Consider the following 21,156-nt stretch of genomic DNA (forward strand, 5'->3'; position numbering starts at 1 on the left):
TTTAAATGATTTTGATGTTTCCTGGTTTTTAAAAAGCATCTCTGTAGGACAGCAGTGTCTCTAAGGACTCAGCTGTAACTGTCAGTTTATCTGGTTTTAAGATGCATTTTGTGACAGAATTGTCAGTTTTTAACTATTTTAATCAGAGGAACTAAACACAAACATGCACCTGGACCCAGCTGTGTGTCCTGTAAGAGTGACCGGTCTGAAGATCGTCCCATTGATTTTAAAGGCCAGCCTGTGTCTGCTGCAGAGAGGTGAGCTGTTAGCAACATGAAGTCTTTGCTGTCCCTTTGCTGTCTGATTTAAATGATCTGCTTGATGCTGTTTCCTGGTCTCTAAACTGCATCTGAAAGGAAGTCACTGAGTGAGGAGTTCCTTTATCCTGTAAAACATGTCCAACATTTAGACTCCTCACAGTAGGACCATCAATAACATCGACTCACCTCAAATTAATGTTAAAGCAACGGCCGTTCTTTGAAGACGTAAGGTGCAGATATTTGTTTAAAATGTAGGAGCAAAAGTAAAAAAAAATCAGAAAATGAAATAAAAAAAAAAATAAAAACATTTTTTATCCCACATTATGGCTCAATGTCTCCAAAGTGATATGTGATTAAAAGTATGTCATTTGTTTTAATTGAGTCTAGTTTAGTATGTAATTTAACGGACTTTTGTTTTTTTCTCCAATGGAGCTGTTGACATTAATGTCATTCCATAAGAAGTCAAATTAAAGTCAGTCTCGAGTCAGAGGTGGTCAGGGAAGAGATTACCTCACTCATTTCATCAGTGTTGTTCCTGACAAGGTGTAAACAGTCATTTCAGGCTCACGTAGAGACGTCCAAAGAAACTCAAAATATTTTTCTCTAAGAGTTCTTGTTAATATCTACGTTAGGCAACGTGTGTTACCTTGTTGTGTCTGGTTGATGTTCCTCTTTCTCATCCATGAAATGAAGAGAGGCTGTTGTATCATTACCAGGTAAACTTGCATCGAAGTCTTTGTCAAAAATAATGTGTCAGTTAATCTGAAAAAATCATTTTCCAAAAAATCCAATGTAACATTAGAAACATGTGAAGATGTTCACACATGATCCAGAATCAAGGTGAGTGATGGTGTAAGAGGAAATCTGTGTGCAGTATTTAGTGTTAGAAGCTCTGAATGGATGTGTGTGAGCTTTAAATGCTTGGCTGGGAAAAGGCTGCTGTGTTAATAAAGTTTATTTGAAGGCAGGAAGAAAAGCTGGTAAAAATACCAAACGTGTGAATTATCAGGCTGATCAATTTTGTCATTAAGACACAAGATTATCTGATGGGTTATAAAAAATAATCTTTCTCTGCATGAGAGTTTTCAGCTGTTTAAAAAATACAGCAGCCAGAATCTAATGGATATTTGATCACATTTCCCCAGTAATCAGTGTTTCAGTCATAAAAACACTTCCTGTCTCTGTGGTGGTTACAGTGACATCATGCAGTTTGTGCTTTGACCTCCAGAGGGCGACAAATCAGCACAGATAGGGAGCTCCATTCAAACTTTGCTGCCATCAGGAATAATTCTTCAAATATAATCATCAGTGTTTGAGCAGCTATGATATCAGGGACAATCTAGACATGTGTGACAATACTGAACATGTCACATGACTCACCTCAAACATCATGTGATCCACTCTCAGTCTGCACTTTCATTCATGACTTCAACAGGTTGAAACGAGCTTTCAGTGAAATAAATCTTTCATCACAGGATGGTTGCTGCTCCCTGATTGGACGGTTGGTTTCAGCTCTGCTCTCAGGCTTTACTGCACAGGTGAAGGTAGAAAGTGTGACTGGATCTATAGACTGGAAACAGAGAAACTGACTGCATATAAAAAAGTTTTGTTCCACTCAAAGTAAACAGGATGTCAGAGCTGAGCTGGTATTGGTATGTTCACATTCGTAGTGTCATTTCCAGTAGGTGGCCTCAGTGAACTTCACACTGAACCAGTCTGACCATTTTGAAGGGAAATGAAACAAAAAAATCTGTTTCTACTCAATAAAGTTATGTGAAGGCAGATGAGGCCCCAAACGCAAAACTCACGGAGACAGGAACTGAACTCAGGAGACGTTGACGACGCGACACTGAACTGATGGAGACATGCACATGAATACACAGAGGGTTAACGAGGGAAGTGGGAGCACACGGGGAACACAGCTGACACAGGTAATCGTAATGAGACAGGGCAGCAGTGAACACAACATGACACATACTGACGAGAGACTGTCAAAGTAAAACAGGAAGTACACAGAGGTGCAGACAGGAGGAGAGAGAGCACAGACATAACGGGGAAAACATGGAATAAAACCCTCTGTGTATCTGGGCTCACAGATACACAGGAGGTAACCAAATAAGGAACATCTTAACTGAACAACCTAGGAACCACGGCATAAATAAAGAACAAAATACAAAACACACAAAACTAAGAGTACTGGGCCATCATGGCCCAGGACCATGACACAAAGTTTGCACAGTGATCAGGATCTATGAAAATGTTGGACTGATTCAGTTTGTCTTCTCTAAAATAACATTTTTCTCATTTCCATAAATCATTGATTAAATGATATTTTGATTGTGAATCACACTTTACTGAGTCAGTTGACGTTTTTAGCATAAATGACTTACATTCTTTCTTCATGCGTTCCTGTTTTTACGTGTGTGAACAGGAAAATAAGGTCCTGTTGACTTTGCTCCAACAGGAAGTGACATTGACTGTTTCCCACAGAGAGCAGAGTCATGTCACTCAGACTTTTAGTCACTGAGAACATTTTTTTAAATACATTTTATTAGATAGTTACAGAGAAGACTGACAGAAAAGGGAAAGACATGTGGCAAACGGCCGTGGGTCGGACCTGAACCCGGGCCGGCCGCTCAAAACATTTAAAGATGATTTTATATCACAGTCTATATTTAAATAGAATAAATCAGGTGTTTATTTTAACCTGTTTAAATACATTTAGTGTTTTATCTCAAAGGATTAATGTTACAGTAATGTGCGGTCAGTATGTAATAATAATTTTAATACGATATTTGAATAGGAATAACAGTTAGCATGTAGATGTTGTATCAGTCTGAAGCTTTGTTATCTCACTTTTTAAAATATGAAAGTGTAGAAGAAGAAGCACTGACTGTAACGCAGTAAATACAAAGACTTCATTTAGCTTCATCATTTTATTTATTCATTTATTTTTCTTTCTTATATAAATATTTTTATTAATATTCTTTTCACTGTAAATAAAACAATAGATGCTCTCTGCCAGATTCAAATGTAAAAACTGATATTTATTAGTGTTACATGAACACAAGAACATGTTACATGTATGAAGTTCACATGTTGAACTCTGACAGTCACAGATATCATGCATGAACATCATGTGGTCCTAAAGTGTCTGAGTGACCATAAAAGAGCTTTAATGTAGTTTGATGCTGAGGTCGGAGTTTACAGTGAGCTGACTGTATCGTACTCAGAGCTGTTCCTAATGTTCTGTCCATGTGTTGCTTTTTTGGTTTGTTGTTGGAAGGTCTTAAATGTCAGAGTCAGTCAGATCAGGTTTCTCAGATCCCTGATGTGGATCATGTGACCTGGTTTCTAGGTTACATGACAGGTCAGAGGTCAGCGACTGTAACTCAGTTACTTCTGTTAATGTGAACTCACTGAGTGTTTGTGGTTTACCTCTCAGACTGACTGAAGTCCACAAGAAGATGATGATGGAGGAAGAGGAGGACAGAGCAGAGTCTGCAGGATCCAGCTGTCCGTCTGTGAGGAGTGACCGGTCCAAAAATCTTCCTCCACACTTCAGTGCTGAACCTGGACCAACGAGGTGAGAGAGCTGAACTCACTGAGAAATAATTCTGCACTGACATTATAATCAGTGTTGGCTCTGGTTGATTGTCTGACTGTGTTTGTGAGCTGAGAGGAAATGAAAATGAGTTTGTAACCAAAATCAGTTTTGTCCAGTTTTCCTGTAAAAAGCTGAACTCTAATCTAAGAGGATGTTACTGACAGGAAACAGCTGCATCATCTGCAGTCTGCTTCATCACAGCTGCTTCAATCATGTTTGTGTCTGCAGAGGTCAGAGGTCACAGTCTGCAGGGTCCAGCTGTCCGTCTGTGAGGAGTGACTGGTCCAAAGGAAAGAATCCAGACTTCAGTGGTGAACCTGGAGCAACGAGGTCAGAGAGCTGTGATGACTCCTTTACATGTTTGTGTTTCCTGGATAAATATGACCTGAAACATCCTCAGATTGTTACAAAGATCCATTAAAAAGAAAAGAATGAAAGAGAAAAGATCCAAATGTTCGACTTGGTCATTTGCTGTTTGAGGACAGTGATGCTCATATCTGTGGGGAAAGTGTGACCTGAGTGGGTTCATGTTTCAGAGCTGCTCTGATTCTCTTTGTGTCTGATCTGTTAAACAGTCTGAGAGGTCACACAGAGACCCAGCAGCTAAAGCCTGGATCATACTGGCTGCTGTTACTCCATCAGGACAACACTGAACACAGTGGTGTGGATGGAAATCAATCAATAAATTCAGTGCAACATATAACAGCTTAAACTGTTCTAAAAAGGTTTTTTCACAGGTTTAAAAGTGTTTACGGGGATATTTAACAGTTTGTTAAGGTTCAAAAATTGAGGATGGATACAAGAGGTGATCGAAGAATAACCACACTGATCCGGCCGGGTGAAGTCAAACGATGATTTTAATACACGCATGGGAAGATCACTAGAGACAGCAATTGATCTTCGACTTAATCAAAGCATACACAGATTTTTATAGCATCAGGGTTTGAATTAATGATGCCCCTTTATACGTCACAGACACATTTTATACATAGATCAGATCAAAACCATAACGACTTTTAACACAGTTCGAAAGAACATCATCTTCTATTTTCATGGCCGATTCCTCCGGTCAACCTTTTGACTTCCTGTTCAGCCACTCATCGTGCAAGACCTCGTTCCTTATTTTCAGAGACAACAAGGAACGGTTCCTCGTTTACAGAGACACTTTCGCAGTTACAACCAGACATGACTAATCTCTCACCTATAAATGAGTCTAACTAATGTGTGTGTGTGTGTGTGTGTGTGTGTTGACCTCACTCAGCCTCTATGTCACCTCTCGCCGACTAGCTCCTGACCTCTAACCAGACAGAGAGACAGAAGCCACTCTCAGATATGTAATAACCGAACTGAAACTATGTATATGGCATCTACTAAATAAATGTTTTAATCAAGAACCTCTACTAAAAGCTTAATATAAAAATGACCTGATATAAGTGTTTTGTAAGCATGTATTGCAATTCCTTCTATGTTCTAGTTTCCCTCAGCATGTATCATCTGGACACTCTCACCAGTGAAGCTTAAGACCCTTAATGAACCGAACATTAACTCAAAATAAGCACAGATATGCAATATGTATAAAATAGTTATAACTGCATCTGGAATACAAGGTTAATATGATAACCGTATGCATAAACATCTTAAGGCCTTCTTAAAGCTATCTGTTACATTGTTAAAGCAATGATCATACTGCAGATTATATTATTAATGCAATGGTAATGATGATGATTCTTTAACAATAGCAGTAAAATAATTTCCCTGCTCCACAAGTTCTTTCAGAAGCACATACGTGAGGTCAGACACAGGGAAGCAGCAAAACTGACTGAACACAGCTTTTAGAGGGTAAATTCACATTTTAATAATGAAAGTGGCTTCATGTGTGTGTCCATGGTTCCTCCACAGAGTGGAGCAGCAGAGCTCAGAGGTTCCCAGTGGTCAGTCTGCCCAGCAGCATCAAACACAGCTGGACTCCATGTTTATGGTCTGTACATGTACAACAACTTCTTTATTATTAATATTAATAATAATACATTTGTTTATAGGTCCCTTTCAGAACACCAAGGACTCTGTGGACTAAACGACCAAAAGAAAACAAACTTTGAAATCAGACGGAGCAAATGTGATCACAGGGAAACGTTTTAAACATCGAGGCTTTAAACAGAAACCAAAGTGAAACAGTTTGTAGTCGAGATCAGTGGGAATGAAGCTGAATAACTGTTTCTTCAATAACTTAGTAAATGACAAACATGATGGAAATTAGCAGCATTAGCACTTACTGATGATGTGAGTCGACACTCGGCTGTATTGAGACGACCACATTAGGTGGAACTCAACTGCAATGGAAACCAGTGGATCCAGTCCAGTCGTGGTGACCTGTGGTGAGTCGATCTGAGCAGCTACTAATGGAAACGGGGCCATAGATGTGTTTGTGCTTAATAACAATGAATCACATGAGTTTTACATTACTGTTAAAATCTCATGTTGTTTGTTAAAGTGTGCAGTTCAGGGTGTGTTACTAAAACTGTGGTTTGCTCACTTTCCAAAGACCCAGCCCCCATAAAAAGCAGCCAATCAGCTTCTAAGAGTTACACACCCACATATGTCTATCAAGTTAACTCTGGTCTAACACACTTGGATTTAGCTTGAAGAATGTTCCTGTACGAGGACTGAAAATGATTCAGAGATGGTCTTTCCCTTTTCACATAAATGGCCTCCTTGACTCCACCCTCAAACCAGCGTTCACATTTCCTCAGGACCTTCTTGATGTGAAGTTCTTCTGCTTCCCTGGCTGCTGTGTCTGTGGGGATGGTGTTTGTTCTGTGTTGTTGTGTCCTGATGACGCCCAGTTTGTGCTCCAGTGGATGATGAGAGTCAAACCTTAAATACTGATCTGTATGTGTAAACAGAGTGAACCTTTAAGACCAGCTGTCTGTACGATCAACTCTGTCACCTATAACATCTCCAAGTTTCTGGCTTTGATTCTCAGCCCGTTGGTAGTTCAGCTCTGAACACCAGTGAAATGTTTCTCCCACTGAAATCACTGCATTCATATGAACAGAATCAACGTTTTGGGATCATGGAACTGTGGAGAATGTCTCAGTTAATCAGATAAAGTCAAACTTACAATTGGTGAAGAGGTCGTGGATGATATGCCCCTTGATCGTAAAGAAGTGGATGTTGTGTAGACTGAAGTTCAGAGTGGTAGGTCATTCATTTAGTATTCTGTTCCAGCTGCTGGAGGACAACATCATCACTTTTGTGAAGAACGAACTGAAGAAGATCCAGAAGGCTCTGAATCCAAATAAGCCCCAGTGCTTGGGGTTTCAGAGGGAGGATGATGAGCAGAGGAGCAGCAGCAGAGAGGCATTTGTGAAGATCACAGTGGACTTCCTGAGGAGAATGAAACAGGAGGAGCTGGCTGAACGTCTGCAGAGCAGTAAGAGGATTTAGTACTTAAGGTTTTAAGCTGTTAGATAAATGAGAGACTTGTGATACCAGTGTGTTCAGTCATTTCTCAATGAGTCAGAAATTGTCATCAGCATTTTGTAAAATCTGATTGTTGAAATTGTATTTTTATTATTATTATTGTTCAGAACTTCCAGCTGCAGTTTGTCATCGTAACCTTAAATCTAACCTGAAGAAGAAGTTCCAGTGTGTGTTTGAGGGGATCGCTAAAGCAGGAAACCCAACCCTCCTGAATCAGATCTACACAGAGCTCTACATCACAGAGGGAGGGACTGCAGAGGTCAATGATGAACATGAGGTCAGACAGATTGAAACAGCATCCAGGAAACCAGACAGACCAGAAACAACCATCAGACAAGAAGACATCTTTAAAGCCTCACCTGGAAGAGATGAACCAATCAGAACAGTGCTGACAAAGGGAGTGGCTGGCATTGGGAAAACAGTCTTAACACAGAAATACAGCCTGGACTGGGCTGAAGACAAAGCCAACCAGGACATCCAGTTCATATTTCCATTCACTTTCAGAGAGCTGAATGTGCTGAAAGAGGAAAAGTTCAGCTTGGTGGGACTTGTTCATCACTTCTTTACTGAAACCAAAGAAGCAGGAATCTGCAGCTTTGAAGACTTCCAGGTTGTGTTCATCTTTGATGGTCTGGATGAGTGTCGACTTCCTCTGGACTTCCACAAAACTACAATCCTAACTGACCCTAGAAAGTCCACCTCAGTGGATGTGCTGCTGATAAACCTCATCAGGGGGAACCTGCTTCCCTCTGCTCGCTTCTGGATAACCACACGACCTGCAGCAGCCAATCAGATCCCTCCTGACTGTGTCAGCATGGTGACAGAGGTCAGAGGGTTCACTGACCCACAGAAGGAGGAGTACTTCAGGAAGAGATTCAGAGATGAGGAGCAGGCCAGCAGGATAATCTCCCACATCAAGACATCACGAAGCCTCCACATCATGTGCCACATCCCAGTCTTCTGCTGGATCACTGCTACAGTTCTGGAGGATGTGCTGGAAACCAGAGAGGGAGGACAGCTGCCCAAGACCCTGACTGAGATGTTCATCCACTTCCTGGTGGTTCAGGCCAAAGTGAAGAAGGTCAAGTATGATGGAGGAGCTGAGACAGATCCACACTGGAGTCCAGAGAGCAGGAAGATGATGGAGTCTCTGGGAAAACTGGCTTTTGATCAGCTGCAGAAAGGAAACCTGATCTTCTATGAATCAGACCTGACAGAGTGTGGCATCGATATCAGAGCAGCCTCAGTGTACTCAGGAGTGTTCACACAGATCTTTAAAGAGGAGAGAGGACTGTACCAGGACAAGGTGTTCTGCTTCATCCATCTGAGTGTTCAGGAGTTTCTGGCTGCTCTTCATGTCCATCTGACCTTCATCAACTCTGGACTCAATCTGCTGGAAGAACAACAAACAACCTCCTGGTGGTTTAAACCATCTCTCCACCAGTGTGCTGTGAACAAAGCCTTACAGAGTTCAAATGGACACCTGGACTTGTTCCTCCGCTTCCTCCTGGGTCTTTCACTGCAGACCAATCAGACTCTCCTACAAGGCCTGCTGACACAGACAGGAAGTAGTTCAAGTAGCTCACAGACCAATAAGAAAACAGTTCAGTACATCAAGGAGAAGCTCAGTAAGAATCTGTCTGCAGAGAAAAGCATCAATCTGTTCCACTGTCTGAATGAACTGAATGATCGTTCTCTAGTGGAGGAGATCCAACAGTCCCTGAGATCAGGACGTCTGTCCACAGATGAACTGTCTCCTGCTCAGTGGTCAGCTCTGGTCTTCATCTTACTGTCATCAGAAAAAGACCTCGATGTGTTTGACCTGAATAAATACTCTACTTCAGAGAAGGCTCTTCTGAGGCTGCTGCCAGTGGTCAAAGCCTCCAATAAGGCTCTGTAAGTAAATATGTGTTCATTCCTTTATTTATCACATAAACAGTGTAATGTGTGATGGACCCTTAAAACTTAAACAGATTTAACTAAATCATCATCAGCACTAAATACAGTATATTATAGTTAATGTTTGATGGCAGCAGTAAATGTCAGAGTGTCTTAAACATATCTGGGTGTCAGCTTTTATCAAAGTCACGTCCAGAATCATCCTGTAAGTAAAATTTCTTTATACAGCAGCTTTCACAGGTCAAAAACCACAAAGTGCTTTACAATAGAAACAGGCAATAAAAACACAGAAGATAAAAACATTAAACAGCAAACACTGAACATCATACAGCCTAAAACTAGTTAAAGGCCACTCTGAATACTAGAGTCTGAATAAATGAGTTAGTGGGACCAGTAACAGCCTTTGACTGGAAGATCTCAGATGTGAGAAGAGCTGTAGGATTGTAGAAAGTCAGAAATATAGACTGGGACTAAAAGTAAGGACTAAATCTTTAAATAAAGCCTAAAATGAACTGGTTACCAGTGTGAAGAGATTAAAACTGGAGTAATATCCAGTCTGTTTCATGTGCTGGTTAAAAGCCTAGCAGCATCATTCTGTACTGACTGAAGACGTTCAAAGACTGTGATGGAGCCATAGGTGATAACCATCAACTCCCTCATTGCTCCTCTGGTCTTATTGCTCTGCATCAGTGCACTGCTCAGCTGAAGAGTTCACGTCTATATGTTACAATCAGCATCACCAGTACAGCTCCAAGGATCTGCAGCTGCTGACAGATTCAATCATATTCCTCATGTTTCTTCTGGTTTCCTGTTGTTAGATCTGCATGCTTGATTGTTTTTCAGTCTCTCCGATGTCGTGCACTTTGATTTCCGCCTGTACATATTCTGTGAACTGTGACAATTTGTGACAGAATGCAATGATCAGTGAGGACCCAGAGGACACTGACATTTACACTGTGCAGAATGAGACTTGAGACTTTATCTCACTGCTTTGTGGACGACTGATGGAAGGACTAATCACTATATCTGCTTTAGTAGAAATAATTTCCATGATAATTTCACTGGTTCAGTCTCCCAGAATCTCTCAGTCATATCTTGACCTTTTCCTAGAGTAACTAACCCTCACTCACCAGGATATGAGCCAGCCTTCCCTCTCATTGCTACATGCTTACAGTCTTGCCTATCACCTGTTCACAGAATGAGTCGTCATCACTTGTTTTTGTTTAGCATTTAATGAGCAAGTTCCAGGTCTTTATATTTACACAGGGAACATTTTTAAACCAAAACGTTTTTAGCCATAAATAGTAATGCACACTGACATTTGTCTTTCTTTTAAAGGTTCAACACAAGAAGTGATTTAAATTAAGCACAAACAGTTTGTTATCAAATGACAATTTTTCAAATTATGTCTTTATTTTGTTTTTGTTTTTTTAGGCTGAGTGTCCCTGATCTCTCAGACAGAGGCTGTGAAGCGCTGTCCTCAGCTCTCAGCTCCCAGTCTTCTATTCTGAGAGAGCTGGACCTGAGTATCAACACCATGCAGTATTCAGCAGTGAAGCTTCTGTCTGCTACAGTAGAGAGTCCACAGTGTACCCTGGAAACGTTCAGGTCAGATGAAGTCATATTCTGAATTCTTTATGAATTAGCATAAGACGTCAATTAAAATTCTAAGCAAATCAAGATAAGTGTTTATTCTTGTTTTAATAAATATATGAGCGAGAGGGACCTTTTTAGTCTAAAGTTATAATCATCTGCCACATTTCTAATCTCTTTACCACGTGGACTTTTAAAAAAATTTCTGTTCCCCCAGACTGAGTCTCTGCAACTTGTCGTAGAGTTCATTTAACTTGACATTTGATAACAGTTTGTTATCAAATTACAGTTTTTCAAATTGTGTTTTTATTTTGTTTTTGTTTTTGTTGTTTAGGCTGAGTGTCCCTAATCTCTCTGAAAGAGGGTATGAAGCTCTGTCCTCAGTTCTCAGCTCCCAGTCTGCTACACTGAGAGAGCTGGATTTAAGTAACAACAACCTGCAGGATCCAGCAATGGAGTTTCTTTCTGCAGGACTGAGAAGTCCACACTGCAAACTGAATACTCTGAGGTGAGATCAAGTTATGTTGTGCTTTTCATCAATTGACAGAATTAACCAATAAGAATCCACTAAATGGGAAAAAGTCAGTTAAACTTCTGTAATAGTTTTATGATAATTTAATGAGCAGAGAGAGTTATTGATCAATATGTCAGCTACTTTGGTGCTAATGCACTGCCCGGCACATGGAGCCCAATTGGCATTTGCAATAGAATACCAGAATTGATTGACCATTGTCAGTTAACAAATGTCAGTGTCATCCATTTGTTGTCTCTTAGTAAAAAAACAGAATTAATTGCTAAATCTAATAACTCTTTAGTGCACCCTCATTGCAACTTAATAACAGTGTTTGTTTAATGTTGATCTGTCATTTTTCAGACTGACTCACTGTAAGCTCTCAGAGAGAGGCTATGAAGCTCTGTCCTCAGCTCTCAGCTCCCAGTCCTCTAGTCTGAGACAGCTGGACCTGAGTAACTCTGACCTGCAGGATTCAGGAGTGAAGCTTCTGTCTGCTGGAGTGAAGAGTCCACACTGTAAAATGGAAACTCTCAGGTCAGGATTTAACATTTTCCACTGATGATCATGTTAAAGGTGATTTCTATTACTGCATAAACAGTAAATTGATTAAAAAAGTCTTAATGTAAAAATTAGTGTCTGGGGTTTTTAGTGATATTTGTTCACTTTCTGTCTTTCATTTGCAATGAAATGTCCCATCTGCTCCTCTGAGTCAAAAATCTTTTTTAGCAGTGCTTCATCCACCAAACCTTCTAGTTCGATTCCTGTATTCTGAAGGTTTTTACAGAGCTGATTATTTCTGACTGAAAAGATGAAATCAAATATATATTTAGTCATAGTGATATGACTCATTGCCTCATTTAAACATAAAATGTAAACAAAAATTCGAAACAATAGATTAATACAAAACAGAATTTGACTGTTGAGCTTAAAGTGGGGAAACCAAAACAGGAAACAACACTTAATCCAATTAGATTTTCTGGATATTTAACATTTGAAAAGAGGTGTTGTTGGAAATCAGGTGCAGTGAATGCTTAAGTTATATTCGCTGTGAAATCAAAACAAATGAACTTAGAATCAGTAACACCATAACATCTGATGACACTGTGTTTACAGACAATATTTTAATCAGTATTATAAGGGCTGTAGATTGGAGCCATTGGAGCTCTAACAGTGTGTAAATGTAACAGGGCTTGGTGCTGATGCTAACAGTGCTAGCTGCTTCAGGCTTTATTTGCACATTATTATCACATTTAGCTTATTATAAACACTATATAAAACAGCTAGTACTGCTGGGACTTTTCACAATCTAACATGAGCCAATCACTGAAGAGTCGAGCCATGACAGTTGTTGCTGTGAGAAGAGTGGGGCTACATTCAGTGATGCTAGTTTTAGCCATGTTAGCTTCAGCAGGTGGTCAGTGTGAGACCAGTAGAGCGTCTGCATCAGCAGGGCTCCATTTCACTGCAGTGTCACATTCTTCATATGTCCATGCTGGACATTTGAATAGATTGAGTACTGTTATGTAAAACAATAATCTGTGTTGTTGTTGTTGTTGACCGAAATAAATTTCACTTTACTTCACTTCACATTCACTGAATATGTAACGGTTTGGTGTTTTTGTACTTTAAACTTCTTGTTTATTTTGAGCTGCTCTGTTTGATTGCTTCAGGGTTTCTTAGTTTAGTTTTTCTCTTAGGTTTTATTTTCAGTTATTTTGTAGTATTCTGAGCCTTCCGGTCTCGTTAGTTTTAGTTACTGTCCATTGTGTTACACTCATGGTTGTTATTCACTTCCTGTTTTATTTTGGTAGTTATCGTCTCTGGTTTTTACTTTTACTTCCTCCCCCGATATTTTCTACATTACATTCAGCTGTAGAAGATTTTATTGACTGTTTGATTTGTCACTTTTTTTAACTATAATTGTTGACTTATAAACTATTGCTAAAATGTATTTTCATTAAAATACCAAATAATTTATTACTTTATCATCTAATTAGATTGTAATTCTGTAAATAGGGGTGATAGTGTGGCCTGTGTGGGTTCTCTTCAGGTTCTCTGCTTCCTCCCACAGTCCAGAAACATGCATGCAAGGTTAACTGGAGATGTGTGATTGTGAGCATAAATGTTTGTCTGTCTCTGTCCTAGCTCGGTGTCTACCTGGCTACATCACCATGGTTACTGATGCTAAACCTATAACCTGGTCTGGAGCAGGTTATGTTCAGAGTTTGTGTTTAAAATCGACTGAAGTGCCTCGTTTTCACTGATTCTTTCATTTACAGAAAGCTTTAAGTGTGATATAGATTCAGTCATATGTTACCAATGTCAGTGAATGAGGCCCAGCTGTAAAGTCACAGCAGTCACACTGTATGTGTCTCATTGTCACTGGAGTTTAGGCTCCATGCATTCAGCTGGTGCTGCAGAAAAAGTAGAAATGTTTCTGTTTGGTTCTAATCTGCTGATGAGTCTCTTTTACAAAGATGCAACTGCAGCTAATCCTGCTCATGTAGCCAGTTAGTAAAAACTCAAGTCACTGTCAGACACAGCAGACATTTAGTGATAATCTCACTGTATGTGGTATTTTAGCGCCTCCTAGTGGTGAACATGTGGAGTGGTGTTAGTCTGGGTGACGAGTGTAACTGTTGAGTGAGAAAGACTGTGGTCGTGTCCAAATTCATGGGCTGCATCCTCCTGAGGACCCGGCCTTCGCGGTCTACGTGGGCCGGGTCCTCAGAAGGTCGGGTAGGCCGGAAGTAAACGGCAGTGAAATTGGACGGTCTAGCCTTCTGATTAGTGTCACCGCTGTCTCGGTGGAGTTTAATAAACTCGGCCGTCTGCTCCTTGCTATCTAAAATATAACGGGACTCTGGCGTGAATTGTTGACCATCTCACACTTCTGTTTAATCAGTTTTTTGTTTGACGTTTATTCAGCTGTGTAAAAACCAAGGAGGAACCCACCCAGGGGATTAATAAAGTTTTATTTTATCTTATCTAATCTAATAACTTTAATCTCAGCCAAACCGATTTACTCACGAACAAATAAAACACTGAAATAAGCCAAACAATAGCATTTTTAGGTTGTCTAAGTCAGCGGTCCCCAACTCCCGGGCCTCGGACCGGTACCGGTCCGTGAGTCGTTTGGTACCGGGCCAGGAGAGTTGAGGCTCAGGTGTGAAATATATGGTTTTCAGGGTTTTTATCGGTTTTCAGCGTTATTTTGTTATCGTTTTTATCGTTAACTCTGTTTTCCTGGGTCTTTTCACGTGTGTTATGAATAAATCTTCTTTTTTTCGATACCGGCACTAGTTTTATTTTGTTGTATTTATCCGCGGCACCTTATTGCCAGTCCGTGAAAATATTGTCGGGCATAAACCGGTCCGTGGCGCAAAAAAGGTTGGGGACCGCTGCTCTAAGTGACTTATATATTACTTTTAACCTGAGTAGCGAAAGTCCGCGGTGATCTGAAAATGATGTGCCGGGAGTTGTGCTGTTCTCTGCGGCTTCAGTAACCCTGGAGCTCTCGGCTAGCTATCGAGCTGGTGGGTAACAGACGTCTCCGAAAACTTTGAAGTGCTTTTGCAAATATGCGATATCTTGATAAACCAAGCAGATATTTGAAGTTTACACAGCTACTTTCTCGCCTGTAAATATGTTAAAAGTTTATTTTGTGACCCAGGAAGATTAATAAGAGTAATTTTAAAACTTAGTAGCGGTCGCCATTACCGGAAACTGGAGTTTGGCTTGGCCGCACTATGAATTCTGGGATATAGTGGGCCACGAAGGACACACCCGACCCATCCTTCAAATTCGGGGAAAAGGAGGACGCATTTGTTGGCTGCATTCGGAGGAGTCCACGAATTTGGACAGCCTTCGGTGCGTTGCTATGACGTTATCGGTCTACAGATATGGATATGTCCTCAGGAGGATGCAGCCCATGAATTTGGACACACCGAGCCTGCGTGCTGGTAGCACCTTAGCCACAGCTCGGGTGTGGAGGAGAAGCTGAAAAAGAAGGTTTTCTAGTTTGTAAGGAGGAAAAAACTGAGAGGACTAAGTTAAAGAGAGGCTGGAGAGTAACACAGAGCAGCAATGAATGCTGCTCACACACTTTAGACAGTTTAGCATCAAATGTTCGAGTGAGTTAGCTTCCAGCTAACTAGCAGAGCAGCTAACTAGCAGAGCAGCTAACTAGCAAACCAGCTAACTAGCAACTGCGACTGCTTTCTGACAAGAGCGTCAGGCACTCAGACTGGTTTTCTTTGTGGATGATGATGTATTCTCACACTGATCCTTCATGATCATGCTGCCATCCACCCACTGCTCCTAGCAGTGTTGCCAACTCCTCAGTAAGGAAAATTGCTATTGGTTGTCCTAAAAGTTGCTGGAAGTCGCTAAATGACGTCATCATCGCCTAATTTGGATAAATGGTCATGCTAATGTAATTGTAGCGTACATTGTAGGAGAGAAAAATAACATCGTGGAAGAGACATAACGTGAGTAACAAACGTCCTGGAATGCATATAAATCATAGTTCTGTCTGTAACTATTACAACACTCTCACCACATTTGTTAACAATTCTCTCAAAAAATGTGTTTTTCCTCATTCTTTGTTATCCAGCTGAGACTTTGGGTATAAATGTGTCATAAACAGGATAAAGCAGTGCAGGTTCAATGTAGTCAAACCTCAACTGAGTTCAAAATCATCACCTGTCCCAGATACCACATCAGCACCAGAACCACTGTACGCATATAGACGGCTGTAGCTTTGCAGCTCACAGCCCGACACACACCAACACAACAGCATAGAGAGCACAGACGTAAAGGTGGCGAGGCCTGATTGCGGGTGCCGCTCAGGTGCGTCGCCTCCCCTGCAGCGGCGCTGCAGACCACGCCCCGCCACACACATTAACCTGGTAAAATACATATTTAGGCAGAATTTTGCAAATATCTGTTTTTCAATTTTTAGCAGCATAGAGCTTTTTTTCCAATTATTTTTTAAAAGTCAGGTCAATCAGAATCAGAATCAGAATCAGAATACTTTATTGATCCCTGGGGGAAATTATTTTTTGTTACAGTGCTCCATTTTAAACCAACATTAAGACAAGACAGACAATACGCTAACTAAGAATAGTACAATATATACATATATATACATACATACATACATAAGTCACTCATAAATAAATAGTTGGAAAAGAAACATGTGTAGTTGTAGCAGCAAACAGTGTGTTAAGTGGATGCGTTGTACAGGGAGATGGCCACAGGCAGGAATGATTTCCTGTGTCGTTCAGTGGTGCTTTTCGGTAATCTCAGTCTCTCACTGAACGAGCTCCTGTGACTGACCAGCATGTCATGGAGTGGGTGGGAGGTGTTATCCAACATTGTCTTTATCTTGGACAGCATCCGCCTCTCCGACACCACCTTGAGGGAGTCCAGCTCCATCCCCACAACATTGCTGGCCTTACGGATCAGTTTATTAAGTCTGTTGGCATCTGCGACCCTCAGCCTGCTCCCCCAGCATGCAACAGCATAGAGGATCGCACTGGCCACCACAGACTCATAGAAAATCCTCAGCATTTTCTGGCAGATGTTGAAGGACCTCAGTCGCCTCAAAAAATAGAGACGACTCTGGCCCTTCCTGTAAAGTGCTGTGGTGTTTTTAGCCCAGTCCAGTTTATTGTCAATGTGTACTCCAAGGTATTTATAGTCCTCCACAATGTCAACACTGACCCCCTGGATTGAAACAGGGGTCAAGTGTTTCCTGGTCTTCCTGAAGTCCACGATCAGTTCCTTGGTCTTTGCCACGTTGAGCTGCAGATGATTCTGCTCACACCACGTGACAAAGGAGTCGACCACAGCCCGGTACTCTGTCTCATCATCCCTGCTGATGCATCCAACCACCGCAGAGTCATCAGAAAACTTCTGAAGATGGCAGGTCTCTGTGCAGTGGCTGAAGTCTGTGGTGTAGAGGGTGAAGAGGAAGGGGGAGAGGACAGTCCCCTGTGGTGCCCCTGTGTTGCTGATCACCTTGTCAGACACACACTGTGGGAGACGTACATATTGTGGTCTTCCTGTCAGGTAATCAACAATCCAGGACACCAGAGAAGCATCCACCTGCATCGCTGCTAACTTATCACCCAGGAGGGTCGGCCTGATGGTGTTGAAAGCACTGGAAAAGTAAAAAAACATGACCCTCACAGTGCTCGCCGGCTGGTCCAGATGGGTGTAGACACGATTGAGCAGGTAGATGATGGCGTCCTCTGTTCCGAGACGAGGCTGATAAGCGAACTGAAGGGGATCCAGGTGTGGTCTTACTATGGGTCGCAGCTGGTCCAGGATGAGCCTTTCCAGGGTCTTCATGATGTGGGAGGTCAGTGCCACGGGCCTGTAATCCTGGGGGCCACTGGGACGTGGCGTCTTTGGTACAGGGACGAGGCATGATGTCTTCCACATCACCGGGACCCTCTGCAGACTCAGACTCAGCATAAACAGTTTATGAAAGACTCCACACAGCTGGGGGGCACAGGCCTTGAGGACAAGGGGACTCACTCCGTCTGGTCCAGCAGACTTGCCTGAGTGAAGTCTCCTCATTTGCATCTCAACCTGGTATTGAGTGAAGGTGATGGGTGGGGGAGGGGTGTCAGGAATCTCACAGGAGGCAACATGTGAAGAGAGAGGCTGGCACAGTGGTGTGGCTCTGGATTCCAGGCTGACTGCAGGTGAGGTTGTGGGGGTGGGAGCAGACACTGTGGTGTCGAATCTATTGAAAAACAGATTCAACTCGTCGGCTCTATTCTCACCTCCCTCAGCTCCCCTGCTGTTGGTTGGCCTGAATCCAGTGATGGTCTTCATGCCCCTCCACACCTCTCTCATGCTGTTCTGCTGGAGTTTCCACTCCAGCTTCCTCCTGTAATTGTCCTTAGCCTCTCTGATCTTGTCCTTTAGTAACACCTGGATCTTCCTCACCTCCTCTTTGTTGCCCCCTCTGAAAGCCCTCTTCTTGTTGTTGAGGAGGGCTTTGATGTCCTTAGTCACCCACGGCTTGTTATTTGGGTAACAATGAACAGTCTGAGCTGGAACAATGGAGTCGGTGCAGAAAGTTATGTAGCCTGTGATACACTCAGTAAGCCCATTGATGTCCTCGGCGTGAGGCTCACAGAGTGTTTCCCAGTCGGTCACCTCGAAACAGCCCTGTAGTTCCGCTATTGCCTCCTCTGACCACCTCCTGACAGTCCTGGTGGTCACAGGTTCCCTCCTCACAATTGGCACATAGCGGGGGGTGAGGTGAATCAGGTTATGATCTGACCTACCAAGTGGGGGGAGGGAGGAGGAGCTGTATGCATCCTTGACGTTAGCATACAGTAAGTCTAAAGTTTTCTCTCCCCTGGTGGGACAGTCCACATATTGTTTGAATGTTGGTGTATTGTCCAGTGATACATGGTTGAAGTCACCCGAGATCACAATAAAGGCACTCGGGTGCTGAGTCTGTAGCCGAGCTATGGCAGAGTGGATAGTGTCACATGCAGCTGTGGGGTTAGCAGAGGGGGGAACATAGACAGCCACCAAGATGACGTGAGAGAATTCCCTGGGTAAATAATACGGCCTGAGTCCAACAGCACACAGTTCAGTGTCAAGGCTCCAAAAGCTCAAAGGTGATATAAGGGTGGTGGCTCACAACAGTTTTGGTTTGTTGGATCATTTTAGTTCAGCTGGGTGTCTTTGCTTTGTTATATTTCTTTAAGAGTTCAAAATGTGTTGATTACATAAATAACATGTAATTTTCTCTGTAGCACTTCATGGATTTCATAAGTAACTCACCTTAGTTGTTCACACATGTTGTGTACAGGGTTATCTTCATTTTAAATGTCAAAAAGTATTTGATCCAAATGGCTCTTTGGGTCTTAAAGGCTTCCTCTAGTGAAAGAAAGGTAAACTATACTCAATAGCAGTACATTTTTGCTCTAGTTAATATTAGCGGTTGAAGGTTTAAATGATTTCTTAAACATGTTGGTGATTTAATGCTAAAAAATAAAAAACATTGTTTTTAAGTGTTTTTTGTGAGATTTTAGGTTAAGGCAGTATGTCAAAATGAAAAAAGCAAAGAAACTGCCAATTTAAACGTGAGGTTGTGTTGAATAGAACGAGACATTTTCTTTTAATGTAAAAGAATAGAAAGGTTGCTGAGCCCTGGTATAGGAGGACACCTACTCTGTGTCTGGTTAAGTATAAGGTCACAGTTCTCTCCCTCATCAATTGTCTGGTTCCAGCGGTGGGTCTGTGCTAGACGACCCATCACCAGCTTTTTCCACTGGTTACCAGTACGTGGTAGAATCCACTTCCAGATCTCGTTGTCTTTAAATCTGTGAATGGATTGGCTCCATCTTATCTTTCCTTAACTAAAATAATCGAAGTGGAGCCCTCAGGTCTGCAGATAAGCAGCTTCTGACCAGAACTAGACGTAAAAACAGAGGTGAGCTTTATCGATGGCTGCAGCCAAACTCTGGAACAGTCGCCCTTCACATCAGGTCGTCACCAACACTGGACATTTTTAAAAGCCGGTTGGAAACACATTTGTACTCTGTAGCTTTCAATCCTGACCAGTCTTTATAGTCATTACTGTGTATGTTTCCTATTTTCTCTCTACTCTGTGCAGCACTTTGGCTCAAGCTGTTTTTAAATGTGCTGATAAATAAATGTAGATTTCTTTGAATAAAACAGTGGAGCCGAGCTTTGAGCTCAGTGTGTAACAGTGTGTGTGTGAGAGCCATGTAATGTCCATGTGTGTATGCTGACTGTGCTGCTCTGACCCCCCTCCTCCTTTCAGGGTGGAGCCTGCTGGAGTCCGATGGTTGAGACCAGGTCTGAGGAAGTGTAAGTGTGTTTTTAATGGGATTCATGAAAACAAAGCAGCACATATGAGGGGCCGTACAAGCCAAAATTCATACTTTCACTCTCACATATATATATTCTTCTTTCAGGCGCATGTATTGTCACTCTCACATACATATATTTTCACTCTCACACACATGTATTTTCACTCTCACGTACATGTATTTTCACTCTCACGCACATATATTTTCACTCTCACGCACATATATTTTCACTCTCACGCACATATATTTTCACTCTCACACACATGTATTTTCACTCTCACGCACATGTATTTTCACTCTCACGTACATATATTTTCACTCTCACGCACATATATTTTCACTCTCACACACATGTATTTTCACTCTCACATACATATATTTTCACTCTCACGCACATGTATTTTCACTCTCACGTACATATATTTTCACTCTCACGTACATATATTTTCACTCTCACGTACATATATTTTCACTCTCACGCACATGTATTTTCACTCTCACGTACATATATTTTCACTCTCACACACATGTATTTTCACTCTCACGTACATGTATTTTCACTCTCACACACATGTATTTTCACTCTCACACACATGTATTTTCACTCTCACGTACATATATTTTCACTCTCACGCACATGTATTTTCACTCTCACGCACATATATTTTCACTCTCACACACATATATTTTCACTCTCACGCACATGTATTTTCACTCTCACATACATATATTTTCACTCTCACACACATGTATTTTCACTCTCACGTACATATATTTTCACTCTCACGCACATGTATTTTCACTCTCACGCACATATATTTTCACTCTCACACACATATATTTTCACTCTCACATACATATATTTTCACTCTCACGTACATATATTTTCACTCTCACACACATATATTTTCACTCTCACATACATATATT

The 21,156-nt window shown here is 41.5% G+C and overlaps 2 protein-coding genes across 2 annotated transcripts in view; both read left to right on the forward strand.

Moving 5' to 3' along the window:
- LOC146672877 (uncharacterized) overlaps positions 1-21,156 on the forward strand; it is a 32,300-nt gene that overhangs the window by 1,800 nt on the left and 9,344 nt on the right. Inside the window, exons 4-13 of the mRNA XM_085401649.1 lie at positions 147-257; positions 3,706-3,846; positions 4,096-4,197; positions 5,767-5,845; positions 7,096-7,300; positions 7,458-9,246; positions 10,684-10,857; positions 11,177-11,350; positions 11,717-11,890; positions 20,178-20,224. Of these exons, the coding sequence (XP_085257775.1) occupies positions 147-257; positions 3,706-3,846; positions 4,096-4,197; positions 5,767-5,845; positions 7,096-7,300; positions 7,458-9,246; positions 10,684-10,857; positions 11,177-11,350; positions 11,717-11,890; positions 20,178-20,224 (2,996 nt within the window). The remainder of the gene's footprint in view (positions 1-146; positions 258-3,705; positions 3,847-4,095; positions 4,198-5,766; positions 5,846-7,095; positions 7,301-7,457; positions 9,247-10,683; positions 10,858-11,176; positions 11,351-11,716; positions 11,891-20,177; positions 20,225-21,156) is intronic.
- Positions 1-21,156, forward strand: part of LOC146672878 (uncharacterized) — a 210,235-nt gene that overhangs the window by 604 nt on the left and 188,475 nt on the right. The gene's annotated exons all lie outside the window — the stretch shown is intronic.

The sequence above is a fragment of the Rhamphochromis longiceps genome, linkage group LG3, assembly GCF_057381845.1.
Source record: "Rhamphochromis longiceps isolate RC_006_pf linkage group LG3, R_longiceps_female_GT1.1, whole genome shotgun sequence".
In the NCBI taxonomy this organism is placed as follows: domain Eukaryota; kingdom Metazoa; phylum Chordata; class Actinopteri; order Cichliformes; family Cichlidae; genus Rhamphochromis; species Rhamphochromis longiceps.